Consider the following 15,014-nt stretch of genomic DNA (forward strand, 5'->3'; position numbering starts at 1 on the left):
CCTTAAATGTGAATTGAGTGCTTTGATAAATACATAAAACATTTTTTTTTTTCTAAAACAGTTTATTAAATGCTTTCAAGAGATTTGGTCCACATGTGTGATCATGAACTTCCAACCAGGGAGGAGAAAAGAGAAAACAAAGTCGAGAGGAAAAAACAAAACGCCAAACAACCAAATGTAAAAATACAGTACAAAAAGAGGCCTTGTTTTTTCCACTTCTTACAACCCTGGTTTCTTCATTTGAGTTGTTGAAAACAAACTGAAACAACTGAGAATTTTCAAACTTATTGAAAAACGATTCATTAAGATCTTTTGTGGCTGTGTGGGTGTGTTGGTGCTGCGGATTAAAGGAGGCAAACTGCATCAGGCGGCAGGAGGGCAGAGAGGAACGGCAACGGGGGGGAGATGAATATTTGTGGAGCAGAAACTTGTTTCACAGCTGAGACCCATGTGACTTCATTTAACTGCAGCAGGATGTATTAACCAGAGCCGATTCACAGAAACTCACAGAAGTCAGAACAGACGATAACCTTTAGGTCGAGTGATATTTAGGGACATCCAGCCCGAGCAGAAAACTTTTCCAAATAACTTAATGCACACATTCAGGAATGAGTTCAACATTTTGACACGGCTGATTAAACCAGAAAACGGATCCGACGTCTACAGTGGGAAAAAAAACAACAACACGTTTTCATAAAAGTCAGCATGGATCTTCTGCATTTAAAGAAAAACAAACAGCTGTTGACGAGTACCAGACGAGTAGATAAAGACTATTGTAATCATGGCCTTGACGTTGCCTGCACCTGACCACAGCACACTTTACCACAGCCACAGAAAAAAAAGACAGCCCATCTCTTATCTAAATTACCTTATAAGGGTGTCTAAGTATTATAATAGGTATCAGGTATCATATAGTGTATATAGTAAGCGGGATTATACAATAGGGGGTATGTATCATCTTATAAGTGTAGTATATTGAATAAGGCGCTATACAGGAGTATATAGGCCTCCATGTATGCTTTTGTTTCCAGATCTGTCCTTGTCTGGTCAATCCATTAAAAAAAAACAAAAAAACAACAACACAGGCAGTGAGCTTGATCTTAGACCGTTTACAGTAAATATAATTCAATCATCAACTACTTTTTTTTTTTTAATAATCCTTTGGCCGTCAAACAGAGCTCAGGCGACGTTCACGTGTAGCACTAAGGAAAAACTCAGTCGGTGTCAGAAGCCGCACGTTTTCCCGCTCACTGCCTCCCAGACAGCTGGCGCACTGCCGCATACACAGACGCATATTTACTGTTAATTATTATATTCATACATGGATACATATATAAAGAGAGAGTTATACATTGCAATTAACATACATATATCAATAAGCATATAGAAGAGAAATAGAAATAGATCCATAGATAGCAATCATTATAGTCATCATATTCATCATAATACTAGGAGGAGTAGTAATACGATCCCTCAGAGAAGCTAATGGCTGGGCTGTTCCAGACGAGAGCCGACGTGCTGTCAGAAAAACTGACCTGGGATCTGCACTTTAGGCTCAGCTCGGGAAGAGAGGCCGTCTAAATCCTGCTCAGGTTTTAAAGTCAGGTTTCACGCTGGATAATTCAGACGCTGCAGATTTGGTTGTCCGCTGACCGAGTCTTATGTAGTTTGAAGTCTCTCTTCTTTGCTCTTTTTAAAGGTTTGGTCCTATTGATCAACATACTTTCCCGCACTGATTGACATCATACTTTTGTAAAGTGAAGCCATTTATTGATTTAATCCTCGATGATTACTTAAACCATAAAGCGTAGTTTCTCTGAATTTTGATCGAAACATTACAGGACAGGAAAGTTTCCACATTCTCTACGTCCAGTTTAGCTGCTGCCGTTGTGGAGGAAAAAAACAACAACTCTCAAGTTGGCTTGATTCGCAGATTTGAAAGATTTAACCCTCAGTCGTCCATCTCTAATCCCTTCAAACAGCCCTGTCTGGAACAACCCACACAGAAGGAAGATTTTCAAAATAAAATAACAAAAAATTCACTATAGTCATCTAGTTCAGCGATACATGTCATATAGCAATACCTCAATAACAAGAAGTTCTTCTATGTAATCAATACAGGTTTTCAGGTTATATATTTATTAAGCTTAACCGCTAAGTTATCAATTATTATTAGTAGTATACCATTATTTGTAAATATGTATAATATGGGTGTATCTGAATATAGACATACCTTCATCGTGTCTGTCCACATTAAAGGCTAGAATAAGATGGCAACAGATATCCTGCCTGTGTGTGTGTGTGTGTGTGTGTGTGTGTGTGTGTGTGTTTGTGTCACATGTTGATGTGTTGGTTTATAGGCACAATATGTGGTGTGGGTTGGTTCCCTGTCTAAAGCTGGCAGGTTGCCCTTTGTGAAAAGCTTCATGTGAGGAGCTACCTTTAGCTGTCAGGAACAAAACATTTGGGTGCATATGAGGAAGGCGGGTTTCCATCTGAAGGCTGTTGGAGCATGATTGGTGTTTTTACGCAAATAATGACCTCACTTGAACTAAAGCTGTGGCAACCTGCCCTTACATTCAAATTATCTTCAATATTTCAGCAATCAAGCTAGAAAAATATATTCCCAATCATCTTTATCAATCTTTTCTTTAAGCTTTCTCTCTACCTGCTCTTCTGTGTTTAAATCATTAAACGTCTTTTTTTCCACACATTATTACAAAGATCTTATCTTTGTTTTCACAACTTAGGTAGGTCGGTATTTTCACCATTCTTCATTCAGTCCAGGTGAGGTCATCATGTATTTTAAATGGAAATCTGCAGTCTGAACTGGTCTATTACTGAGAGCAGCTCTGGCCAGGACTCTCTCTCTCTGTGTGTGTGTGTGTGTGTGTGTGTGTGTGTGTGTGTGTGTGTGTGTGTGTGTGTGTGTGTGTGTGTTGCAGTCACGTCTCATATGTCTGCTGCTTGCCAGTACACTTTATCATATGGTGTGTATCCCCTTGATTGCTCTGGCAACAACCGCTCCGAGCCTTTAGCCTTGTGTAACTTAGCCGAATGTGTTTGATCATTTTTCGCTGACAAAGCATATTTGCGCCCCATGTTTTGTCGAGCAAATGTTGATTCAATACAGGCAGCAATCATTAAGTTTACATACGACTGTGTGCATGTGGGTCACTGCTTGTGGATTGCATAAACTGCTGTCAAAGTTGTTTTTTTTAATATATATATTAAAGAAGGGGGGACTGTTTAATGTTACACAAGGTTTTGGGCACGCAACTATACCTACACACATTCCACCATAGCAACGTTTTAAATGACTAATTTCCTCGTTTTGAAGGCCCATGCAGGCGTTACATTCATAGTGTTCTACCAATATGGCAGAAATTATAACAAGGAAGTGAAACTCCCCTTGAAAAAAATAAAAAAAATACTCAAAATCAACTTCCATGAAATGATTTCGACTTTCTCGCTATTTTCCCGTGAAGGAAGAAGAGGAGGATTTCCGGAGCTTAGCGAGGCGTGTCCACCAGGAACCTCTTCTTTTTCAATGCTTCATAGTTTCTTCAGTTTAGACGGTCATAAACAGCACTAAGAGTTTAGCGTTTTTCTGGCACTCTGAAGTTAAAATGTCAACTTTTAGAGCCGAGCTTTAATGGGGTTTTGAACCATCGCCAAACAAAATTAAAGAGCTGCGACCAGCGCGCTCATCCAAGAACTGTTTCAGTGCTATGAGGATTAAAAAAATAATAATAATAAAAAAAAAAAAAAAAAATAGATGCCTGGTGGACACGAATGCTCAGTCAGAACACTAATAGATTATTTTAGTCACAGCAAAACTAGTTGTCTGGATTTTCTGTGGTACAATTTACTGAAGGGGAACCTAAAGGTGCTGTATGTAACTGCAGCATGACGGAGAACAACATGCTCAAGAAAAACTCTTGCATTTTACCTCCAAAGCTTTTCTCTGCGTGTTAATTGTTGCCTGTGGTTTGTGTGTTGTGTGTAAATGTTTGTGTGTGTGTGTCTATGAGCGTCGGGGTCGACCACATGTTTGTGTCCACCTGCTCTCTCGCTGCTAGAGGAGGTCAGACTGAAGAGATGACAGAGTGTTTGGATGTGGCTGGTTTGGCAGGCCCGTCTCTCTGTCTGCAGCAACACTCAGAGGTCGTCTCCGTCCGACAACCGTCTGCCTCCCTGAAATGATACACATCAACGATCAGGCCAACGGGAGTGAACAGAGAAACAGTCAGTTACTGTCAACTATCCTGCAAAGATCTCTCGAAGGTTTTCTCAGAACATTTATTTGTTTTTTTCCCCCCTACAGCTACCTGAGTCGCCTTAGCAACCATGAGATGATCTGTGGACAAATATTGCGGGTCTGGCTGTGTTGTTAAGCGCTCACCATGCTTTCTGTGTAATCTGCTGTTATGGTGACCTGCTTGTCCTCCGGTGGGGGCGTCACAGTCGAGTTATCCGAGCGTCGACTCTGATTGGTGAGCTGCAGCCACAGTTCGTACATCTGCTGCATGTCTCTCACTGAGGAGGAGCGAGATCAGAAAGAAGGAAGACAACCTCAGTAACCTTGGAGGCAGTGATGTAACAACAATTAGTGCGAGTGGAGTCAAATCAATGTAATTATGGGCTTTCGTGGTGATTGTAGTGGCGGGACAAGAGACGCGCTAGACCAGAGGACACGATGAGATCGAAAAACACACAAAAATAAGAATTTCCATCACAAAAAAACAAAACAATTACAGTGCATGTCTACAAAAATAAAATAAAAGTGAAAAAAGATGATTACTGATTGTACAGTAACATACTGTATATTTCCACAATAACACTAGATAAGTGTGAACAAGTTACTACATCCCATTGAAACTGTTGACTTTTTCCAACATATTTCAACATGAAAATATGTGATCATCTTTAAAATAGTGCCTATAAAAAGGTGATATACTCAAACAAATGACATCAAATTGATGTTTTGTATTCTCAGTTTAAATGAGGTGCTACATCTCTTGATATTTTTGTTGAATAATTGATTGAAAAAGCCAATTTTCCTGATGGTGCTGTTGAAATTAACTTTATCTGTAGTCACTGTATTACAAAGGATTAAACGATTCCTTGTACAAATCTGTCAAAAAGTCAACCGTTTTCATGCGATGTTATTAGAAATGACAAACTAAAACTGGTTCCTTAAATTTGAGCAGTAATATGTGGTTTTAATTCATTCACAGCCACTCTTGTATATCACTTGTATATTGAACAAGGAGCTTACAGCTGTTGTTCTTCATGTAGGTCCAGACGTCCCTCTCCTCCAGACTGTGGGCGAAGGAGCAGTTCCCAATATAGTGGCACTTCTTCTGCTTCATCACATGCACACACATCTGGGGGAAATGAAAGGGTCACAGAGTGAAACGTGTAAGGAGTGTAAAGATTTTTCTGATGGATCTCTGGTGAATTAGCAAGTTTAGTTTTGTATTGTGATCGTGACAGTTGTTACTGTGGAGTAATTTAATTCCAGACAACACAATGTTGAACAACTGCTGCGGCTGCCAGTAAGAGCTGTTTAAAATGTCTACAGGTGAACCACGAGGATGTGGTAAGCCTGCAATTAAGAGGTATGTTACGACAACACCTGTCCCTCGGGGGGGAAAGCAGTCAGCTGTACTGAGCACGTGAGAGCGGCGGCGGGGCGGATAGAGGGAGAAGAGGACAAATACAAAATGGAGGAGCTCACGTCATACTGCTGTGGGTATGTGCGGGAGAAGGGAAGAGGCCGAACAACAACCCACTTCTTCTTCTCGAAGGATTTCACCAGCAAGACCCGGCGCTCTTTTGTCCAGCTGAAGAGACAGCGAACATGAATTCAAAGAAGCAAAAGAAACAAACTGTGGTTAGATGCTGAACTGACTGGTTAGAAAACACAGACGGCGTGTGGGAGTCCGGCCTCACCTGTGCCGCGCCTTGGCCGTGCAGTACTTCAGGTTCTTATCGGGCTCGTTGACCTGACCTTCTCTCCAGCACTGGCCGCACACAAACTTCATTTTCAGGTTGAGGGGCCGCCCCCTTCCCGCCCCTGCTCCTAACCCTCCCACCGGACTCACACCACCCCCGCCCATGCCGTCTCCACCCACTCCGCCGCCCACACCGCCAAGCCCTCCCAGCCCTCCTGCAGGCATGCTGCTGCTCGGGTGGGGTATGTGGATGGGCTGGAAGAGATGGAGAAACAGGGAATTACATTATTGAATGAAGATAAAAAATGAAGCATCCTTTTTTGCCAGAATGATATCTTAACAGATACAGACACAGGAAACATTCACCATCTTTTATGATTAATTGCATTCAGGCTGAGAAATGGTAAAAGAGAAAGAAGCGCGTGACTCCAATATCACAGTGAACATTTCTAGTGTCTACTATGATATTGTCACCAACATAACTGGCCTGCTTTGTCAATAGGTCAGAGTTTTACTGTCACCTTGTAAATGTTTTCATGATGTTAATGATTCATTATATACTATATACAACAGTGAAGTTCCCTTTGATTATGATATAAGAACAGAAATTCAAATAATAACATTTTTGCCAGCATGGACGACCTTGATAATAAACTCTTGTGTCAAGAACTGAGACAACGCTGAGAGAGCTCACTGTTTTCAACAGGTTGAAATTTTACTTGTGATGATGGGTGGTGCAACATGTAACTGATGCTCATGCAGAGACTCATGCACTTTAAGAGGGGTTAGTGTGTGTGTGTGTGTGTGTGTGTGTGTGTGTGTGTGTGTATGTATAATTTACAGATGTTCCACAAACATCTCACATGTAGGTTATCAGTTCACTACAATTTATCAATGTTGCCTAAATGTCGCCCATGAAGGGTTTCAGTGGATAATAAGATTTACTGATGTTCCCTTAACAACAACTTGCGGACTCTGATTGGCTGTCTGTGGACATTATCCTCAACTTTGGGCTGTATTATCCTCACTAAATAGGCCAGTATACAGCTGCTTATAATATTTGACCCAACAAAAAAAAGCTATCTAGAATAAAAATTAAAAAAAAATGCACAATGGCAAACGGGAGGTTTGTGATCTCACTGTCAAACAAACAATAATTTACTTCTGCATTTAAACAAATAAAAAGTCCCTCTATGCTCCAAATCTACAGTTAGCTACAAGAATAAATGATATTGAAGACACAATTAGTTTAACATCTAACCCACAAGTGCAACTCCTAAATGTAGTCCTCAGTGGCTTTGCCATGTTGGGAGACCCAGTCTGAGTGACGGCACTAGCTGGTCTCTTTGCTTTGGTGGGGGAGCATGAACCTCTGTGTTCGTTACGCTTGACAGGAGAAGCTCTTTGATACCAGGGGAAAGATATCCAATTGTTTCCGGCCTCACCTTTTGTTGTTTCTGTGCATTCTGCTCCAACCTTTGCCAGTGTCTCTTGGACTCCTGCACCATCTCTTCGTGGGTGATGCCTGAAGGAAACATTAGACACAGCTCAAGTGAAAAAACATTTCACAATTCAACTTACTTATATTTCTAGATACTGGGTTAGGATGTTCATTTATAACATCGTACAAATACAGCATACATTTTGCTATACTTTATTTCAGTATTGCCAATATGGTTGGCCTCTATATTTATTACATTTTATTACATCCGAGAGCTAACTCTTTTTAAGTAATTGAAAGGAATGTAATGATATTGTCAACAAACGGAAAGTGTTTCTCTGTGTTTGTGTTCTACCCACCGGTGTCCTGCTGCAGAACCCAGCATTTGAGCTCTATGACAGAGTGAGCGAAGGAGCAGCTGTCCTCGCGCTGGCAGCCGTAGCGGACCTCGTGGCGACAAACATCGAACTGGCAGAGGGGGTGCAGCGGACGCACCTTACTGTAGCGCACGTTGGCTGACCTCACCACGTGCACCAGGCACCTGCGGGTCAGAGTTGGGGTTAAGATGTGTGACGATAGACTTTTCTCATTTCTGCAGGACAGCGCAGGCTTTTAGAAAATATAGAGGCGCGATCAACAAGCTCAGAGACCGTTGCTGTCGCTCACGAACAGATCGCAGCACTAATGCCTGTCGAGCAGGTGGAACCAATACGTTTCATGAGTAAGTATTCAACGACACGCTTGATCAACATCAGGACCAGTGTTACATGTGTTTTTGTTACCACTGGTATGTGCACATTTGCGATTTAACCATAGCCTGCCTCCTGTTGAACAGAGGAAGCATTACATTTTCTGTCGAATCAGCAATAGAGACACTTGAAACGCTCCAGAACGCTAAATCACACATGTGCACGTACCAGTGGTCACGAAAACCAAGTAAGTCAGGTGCTGATGTTGATCAAGGAACTAACTGGGACCACGTAGTCAGGAAAGTTATAGCTTCGCCCTGCTCCGTGCACATCACCGTGATGTTCTCACTTTTTCACCTTGTTTTATCACACTGTTAATAAACCTCACTGAGCTCTTTTTGAAGACATAATATTTGTGCAAAACAAAGACGTAGAAACTCCACTCACTTGTTGTCGTCGAATGGGTGCCGAGCTGTGAGGTTTGAGCAGACCGCTAAGTTTTCTTTGCTGCGTTTGCTGATGATGCGAGGCTTACTGTCAAAACATTCCTGAAGAAAAAGGAAGGAAATGCGGATAAGTAAAGGAAGGTGCAGCGAGAACACAATGAGAAAGAGGAATCTGTGGCAGACTGCGGCCTCACCTCACAGAGGAACATGAACATGCCCATGTGCAGCTGCAGCAGTCTGGTGACGCTGAGCGCCCGTCGTTCTGTGCTCCCCAGAGGATCGAACAGCAGCTCTCGGCTCAGCGCGCCCTTCCTCTCCTGCGTCCACACATCAATCTCCTCCTGGCAGTAAGCGAACGTACAGTTCTCCCCGTACTGGCACTCCTGACGCTCCTGCACCTCTGTGGGCCCGACGGACAGAAGGATGTTAAACAGAATAGAAAACAATATTTGCCAAATTTCAGCGGCCTCTGGCAGTGGAAATTTACCAACCTGAGTTTCTCATCTAAAAACAAACATCAAAATGTCAACACACCTTTACAGAGTACAAACGCCCCCAGGAAGTTGTTGCGAGCCGGCCGGGGCCGAATCCTCTTCCAGGTCGGGTCATCTGCGTTTTTGAGGCGACACAGCAGCACATCTCTCTTGCAGCGATGCGCTGCCTCTGGCTGATACTTGTAGTCCATCACTCGAGGACCTGTGGAGAGGAGGACAGGGGAGGTTAGATTACAGATTATATAAAAAAAAGAGAAAAAAAAAATCTATTTTCATTACTTTTTAAAGATTTCAATCAGTAATGTTACAGTTCCTACTTGTCAGCGATTAATGCCTGCAAATTTGTTGAGGGAGAAATCAACGCTGCAAAATCCCACTTGGACCATTTTGAAAGAATTAGGACAAAGAGTAGACTATGAAAGGTTAGTACAACAGAGTGGCTCAGATGTTACTTTATCTGACCTATTCTGCTGTAACAAGCATGACAGGCCTGCCGAAACTCGTGTGTGGTTGCCAGAGGATTCCTGGAGAGCAGAGACAGGTTGGTTCCTGCTGGACCATTCTGAGGAAGAAGAGCATAAAAAGATGTGATTTATAAAGATAAAATGAATTTTTAAAAAAAAAGCTACGAATGAGTATAGCTTGCAATTCATGAGACGATACATTTAACCGTACAAATTAAAAAGCAGTTTTTCTGCAACACGTGATGCAAAGAAAGTAACAGATGATGTGTTTTACTCACTGCATGTGCAGCACCGTGGTTACGCATTCCGGGGATGAAGCTGTGACACACTCGTCCCCCTGAAGACCACAGACACAAGGACACGGATGTCAGACACCATATTGTAACGGTGCTGACTCACACTTGTTTGCTGCTGACGCACATCGCAGGTTAAAGCCAACTCCCGAGGAGCTGTGCTCTGGTGGCTAAAGGCCACTTCAAGCCAAAGAATTAAGACCAGATGATTTTAAACTTTTCCAGTTTGCATCAATCTGAAACCTGCGAATTTACACGACAAAGCAACTGGATGAGACGGTATAACATGTCCACTTCTGTTTTTTTAACGGTTGGGTTTTCAGGCTTTTTTGTGACTGCATATAATTTGTAGCTTCTTAAAACATGACTGAGGAGAGTGACAGTGAGTTACACGCAACAGTTGCTTTTTCAAAAGTGATGAAAGAGACAAGTTTATGCCATGACCTTGAGACAGGACATTGCTCCTGTTTTTTCGGAGCAGTTCTGTCATTTGCTAACTATAGTGCATTGCGTTCTGAAACTGCCAACTTGATAAGCTGAGTAACAGGTGACACCGTCAGCTGGCTTCAGTCGAGATGAGATGGGCCAGTTCACACTGCGGCAACTTTTCCTGCAACGTTCTAAAAAGGTTCTGCCTGATTGTGAATCTTTGCTCCGTACTAGGCTGAAGCACCGCGACACATTTCACTGGGTCAAAATAACTTCACATGGCCACCAGGGATAGCACCGTGTGCACTGTGCTTGTCTTTCAGTTACATAATGTTTTACATCGAGATAATGAGTGGAACGCTTTTCAATTCTTGTACCACCACGACAACGCAGTGCAACACACATACACGCACAAATGAATCCTTAAATTCGATATAAAATTAAATATGTGAAGATAAGAAGTTTGCCGCGGTGCTCACCAGGGAGAGTGTACTCCAACAACGAGTCGAGCCCGCCAGCGGCGACTCCTGCCTTCCCTTCTCCGTCTGTGGCCCCTGTGGAAAAGCCTCCCAGTGCGTCCTGCGCCTGGGTGGAGCCCTGGTCCTGCAGCGGTGCGTACGAATCCAGAGGGGGCATGTCACTCATGGAGCTGAAGAAAGCCTGGGGGAGCTGGGACGACGGGGCTGGAAGGCTTGGTGAGTAAGGAGGCCGGAGACCAACAGCCGTGTTGGGAAGGTTGGTGGGGATAGCACCCTGAACTGGACTCTGGAGGAGGAGACGGGAACTTCATGAAGTAATTATGACCATGTTTGGGCTGATTTCTTTTCGTCTGTCTGTCTGTGTTCTCCACTCACCTCGCTGACTTTCTTGGGGATGCACTCCAACAGGCTGTCCAGCTCCTCTTTGATGACGCTGCTGCATTCGTCCATGTGCTCCGACACCGGGACGGAGTACGGCATGGGAGGCAGGGACTGGCTGCTGGGGCTCTCTGGCAGCTCGGTGCACGAGGTTACCACGCTGGTTGAGGGGTCGTCGCTGACTGGGATGGGCGTGGCCAAAGGAGCCGGGATGCACTGTGCGCTGGAGAGGTCAGCTGAGGAGGAAGAACAGGAATGAGGAGGGAAGTGAAGGAAACGCATGGAAGTCTGGGTGGGAGCGGACAAGCTCGAGGTTTGCCAGTTTGCCTTACCTGGCCCAATGTCACCCAGAGACTCCAGCCCGTTGGAGGACATCTACAGAAACAGAAAAGACACCATTAGCCTCTCATTCGGCAACCACATTACAACCTCTATCTATCATGTGACAGCGGCTCCTACCTCTCCTGTGGGTGGGGAACTCTCACCATGACTTTCCCCCTCTGTGGCTGTGGACTCTATCTGAGGGCTGACGTAGGCTTTACGACCCTTCAGGCCCAGTTTGTTGGCAAGATCCTGGGCCAGTTCACTCACCTGCCTGTCCTGGAGGAGGACATATCAAAACAAGAGCAACCAATTCAGATCACTCATTCATTTGCAGGTGAGTGATCTATGAAGTCGTCAAATACATCTCATCAATAACTCACATTGGCACTTAAATTCACCCGTTCTGCTCATTTTATACTTAAAAAATAATGTGAAAAGTAATTTGTTATAACTATTAACATACGTGAGGTGCTGTGAGCAGACATTTGGTTCCGCACTCATAAGCCTCTCGCAGTCGGCCCAGCTCCCTCAGACAGATCGCTTTGCGGTACAAAGCCCTGCGACTGCCTTCTGACACAAACAGTGCGCTGTCACAGTCCTGAAGGCCGCGGTCATACTCCCTCTGAGACCGAAACACAAACAACAACAACAACAACACAGGGACATACAAGATATACAGTAAGAGCAAGAAGGCCTTTGGAATTCAAGTCTGTGACACTGAAACCTGCCAGTTTACACCGAAGCAACCAAATGACACGATGTAACATCTCCATGGCAACGACTCCCTGCACTTCTGACAGGTTTTCTGGGTTTTTCAGACCTGGATATAATTCTTGGCATCTTAAAACACGAATAAGGATAGTGAAAGTGAGCTACTTGCAAAAGTTGCATTTTTAGTTATGATGAAAGGTGAAAACAAAGAAACGAGAAGATTGAGAGTTTGATGTCATCCATGGGAGCTTCACAGGAATATACCCAGAGGCCTATGCAAAGATGAGCCAGTTTAAACTGCTGCAACTTTTCGCTGCAACATACAAAAACAGTTTCATCTCATCGTGAACCTTTGATCTAAGCAAGGCTTCATATCATTTTAAAACTGTAGTTTTAATTGTAATGGATCAATGAAAAGTCAAGCATACATCCATTCTCTACAATTTTCTATTCACCGAAATGTACATGTTGTCAAGTCAATCTGCAGGCAACCCCCCCCCCCCCCCCTCACCGTCTGGTAGAAGGCAGCTGCCCTGTTGACGTAGAGGCTCTCCAGCAGCTCGTGGGGGATGACGAGGGCCTCGGCCTGGGCGTAGCGGGCTACGCTGATCCCTTCTCCGTACTGCTGGCTTCCTTGACGCCAGTCTCCCTCTCGAAAACAAGAATTTCCCTCGTCCAGCAAGTTCACCACCAACTGGGTCAGAAATGCCTGAAAAGGATCGTGTAGAAAATGAGTTAAAAAAAATAAAGAAAGGATTGAATGAGTGAAGAGCTGAGAGAGGGTGACAAACAAAAGTATTGGAAAGGAAATACGAGGTGGTCAGACACAAAAAAGGAACAAGGAGAGTTGAAGTGAGAAGAGGATTGAGGACAACATAAAATCATGTCGGAGCTCAGGTTCAGGTAATAACAGAACAAAATGCGAGTGGGATTACGGAGTATGAAGCAATGAGTATATAAACACAGTATGAGCACACTGCTGATAAAAACTTGAACAGGATCGATGCAAACCTCATAACTCTCTGGCTCTGGGAAAGGCAACGATGACCTGTGGACAGGACATAAAAAAAAATAAAAAAGATGTTTGTCATCTCAAAGTAAAATTGGTGTACGATAACAACGATTCGTTTTTTTTTTTTAAAAAAAGGAGGCATCAAACACGTGTCCTCTTACTGGATGAAGCTCATTGCCTTGTGAATGTCCTCTCGTCGTTTCTGTCGTTCAGGATCCATAACCTGAAGAGGAGGATGTGGTTGACCCGTTTAAAACTCAAAACTTACACAACAGCATTTACCGCTTTGTCTGCCAAATGTGTGAAATATCCACATTTTACATGAAACTGTCCTGAAGGACGCGCTTTTAAAAGTGAACACATCTTGAGTGACAGACCGAGGCCTGTCACTCAAACAAGCCGAGCGGTCACCGGACTTGCGTAAACAAAACGGCCGGGCCGCCTCGCGCCGAGGCCGGCGACCCCTCAGCGTCAGCTACGGTGACATTTCAGGTAACCTGAGGATTGACACTGAACGTACGGAGAGACATTCACGCGTGGAAAAGGACATTTTAATGTCCCGGACATATTTTAAACGTTGCGTGTGTGTGTGTGTGTGGTACCGTGAGCTAACGTTAGCGTGAGATAAACGTCAATAATGTCAACTCGTGCAGAAAGTTAAACCAACACGGAGGCATATAAGACATAAAGCTCACATCTAAGCAGGTGTTAGAGATGTTAAAGCGGTTATCGTGAGGAGCGCTGCCGGACTTCACCTCCCAGGAGGTGGTCGGGATTAGCCAGCTAACGCTACATGCTAATTCGTGCTAAATGCTAATCACTACTTTACTGGAGGAGGAAAAAAAAAAGGTGGATTTAAAAAACAAAACTGGTTTCGTTCTTCTTCTTTTTTTTTTTTTTTTTTTAAAGTCACTCGCTTTGCATGTCGTCTCATTTAACTGCTCCAGCTGACGCGTAAACCCAAAGTGAGCGGCTCCACCGGGCAGGTGAACGGACCCCGGAGCTCCGCTCGGCTGCTCTCACCTCCACACTTCGGTTCAGAGACAAGCGGCGCGATAACTGTCGGAACAACGAGCCAGCCGAGTATCAGTCAATGTCCGGGAGCATGCTTGTAGGGTCGGTGTCCCTGTCATTGGTGTGTGGACGCAGCGCTGCTTTCTCCGCTGCTGCTCGGCTAACGGCTTAGCTGTTTTGGACAGTGCGGTGTTGCAACAAGTTTCCAGCAGAACTACAAGAGGCCACCAGAGGGCGGTAGAGGGGCGGCAGAGAGCGGCAGAGGGCGGCAGAGGGCGGTAGAGGGGCGGCAGAGAGCGGCAGAGGGCGGCAGAGGGCGGTAGAGGGGCGGCAGAGAGCGGCAGAGGGCGGCAGAGGGGCGGCAGAGGCCACCAGAGGGCGGCAGAGGGCGGCAGAGGCCACCAGAGGGCGGCAGAGGGCGGCAGAGGGCGGCAGAGGCCACCAGAGGCCACCAGAGGGCGGCAGAGGCCACCAGAGGCCACCAGAGGCCACCAGAGGGCGGCAGAGGCAACGTCACTGTTTGGGTCACGTGGTTTCTCCCTCACAGTCCCGACAACTACACTACTATTAATGCGTCACAATCATGTGGAGACTGAAATCTACTTCCAGGACACTCGTGTCTTGATGTATTAATTCTTTACATTATTATTATGTATCCACGCTAGACTGTAACGTCGTCATTTAATGTTGTTGTGAACGTGTGCTTGGCACATATTATTATTATTTATTTATTGAAATTGAATTGATAAGCAAAATAATGTTTTACTTGCAGCCCCATATGTCATAACAGAATACAGAGCCTTGCCTCGGGTGGAGGTCTCTGATCCGCTCTCTGCTGGTTTCAGCAGGATGACCTCGTTGCTCAGCTCCTCCCAGAGTC

The 15,014-nt window shown here is 44.5% G+C and overlaps 1 protein-coding gene across 2 annotated transcripts; it reads right to left on the reverse strand.

Moving 5' to 3' along the window:
* Nucleotides 1-41: 41 nt before the first annotated feature.
* Nucleotides 42-14,337, reverse strand: zc3h7bb (zinc finger CCCH-type containing 7Bb). 2 transcript variants are annotated; one of them, XM_069156064.1, is made up of 21 exons: nucleotides 14,144-14,337; nucleotides 13,282-13,343; nucleotides 13,120-13,156; nucleotides 12,620-12,817; nucleotides 11,861-12,019; nucleotides 11,533-11,673; nucleotides 11,406-11,448; nucleotides 11,071-11,309; nucleotides 10,696-10,981; nucleotides 9,773-9,831; nucleotides 9,493-9,592; nucleotides 9,071-9,232; nucleotides 8,731-8,936; nucleotides 8,538-8,638; nucleotides 7,761-7,942; nucleotides 7,406-7,485; nucleotides 5,959-6,215; nucleotides 5,744-5,849; nucleotides 5,282-5,390; nucleotides 4,406-4,539; nucleotides 42-4,197 (listed from the first exon to the last, which is right to left on the reverse strand). In XM_069156064.1, exons 2-21 carry the CDS (start codon nucleotides 13,338-13,340, stop codon nucleotides 4,162-4,164), a joined length of 2,694 nt encoding a protein of 897 aa, XP_069012165.1. In that variant the 5' UTR covers nucleotides 13,341-13,343; nucleotides 14,144-14,337; the 3' UTR covers nucleotides 42-4,161. The 2 variants fall into 2 exon arrangements, with proteins under 2 accessions (XP_069012165.1, XP_069012166.1); XM_069156065.1 differs by having other exon boundaries at nucleotides 13,816-14,337.
* Between the last annotated feature and the right edge of the window lie 677 nt (nucleotides 14,338-15,014).

This window comes from Embiotoca jacksoni, unplaced genomic scaffold (genome assembly GCF_022577435.1).
Source record: "Embiotoca jacksoni isolate LCO1_2020_lvr unplaced genomic scaffold, fEmbJac1.0.p SCAF_20, whole genome shotgun sequence".
In the NCBI taxonomy this organism is placed as follows: Eukaryota; Metazoa; Chordata; class Actinopteri; family Embiotocidae; genus Embiotoca; species Embiotoca jacksoni.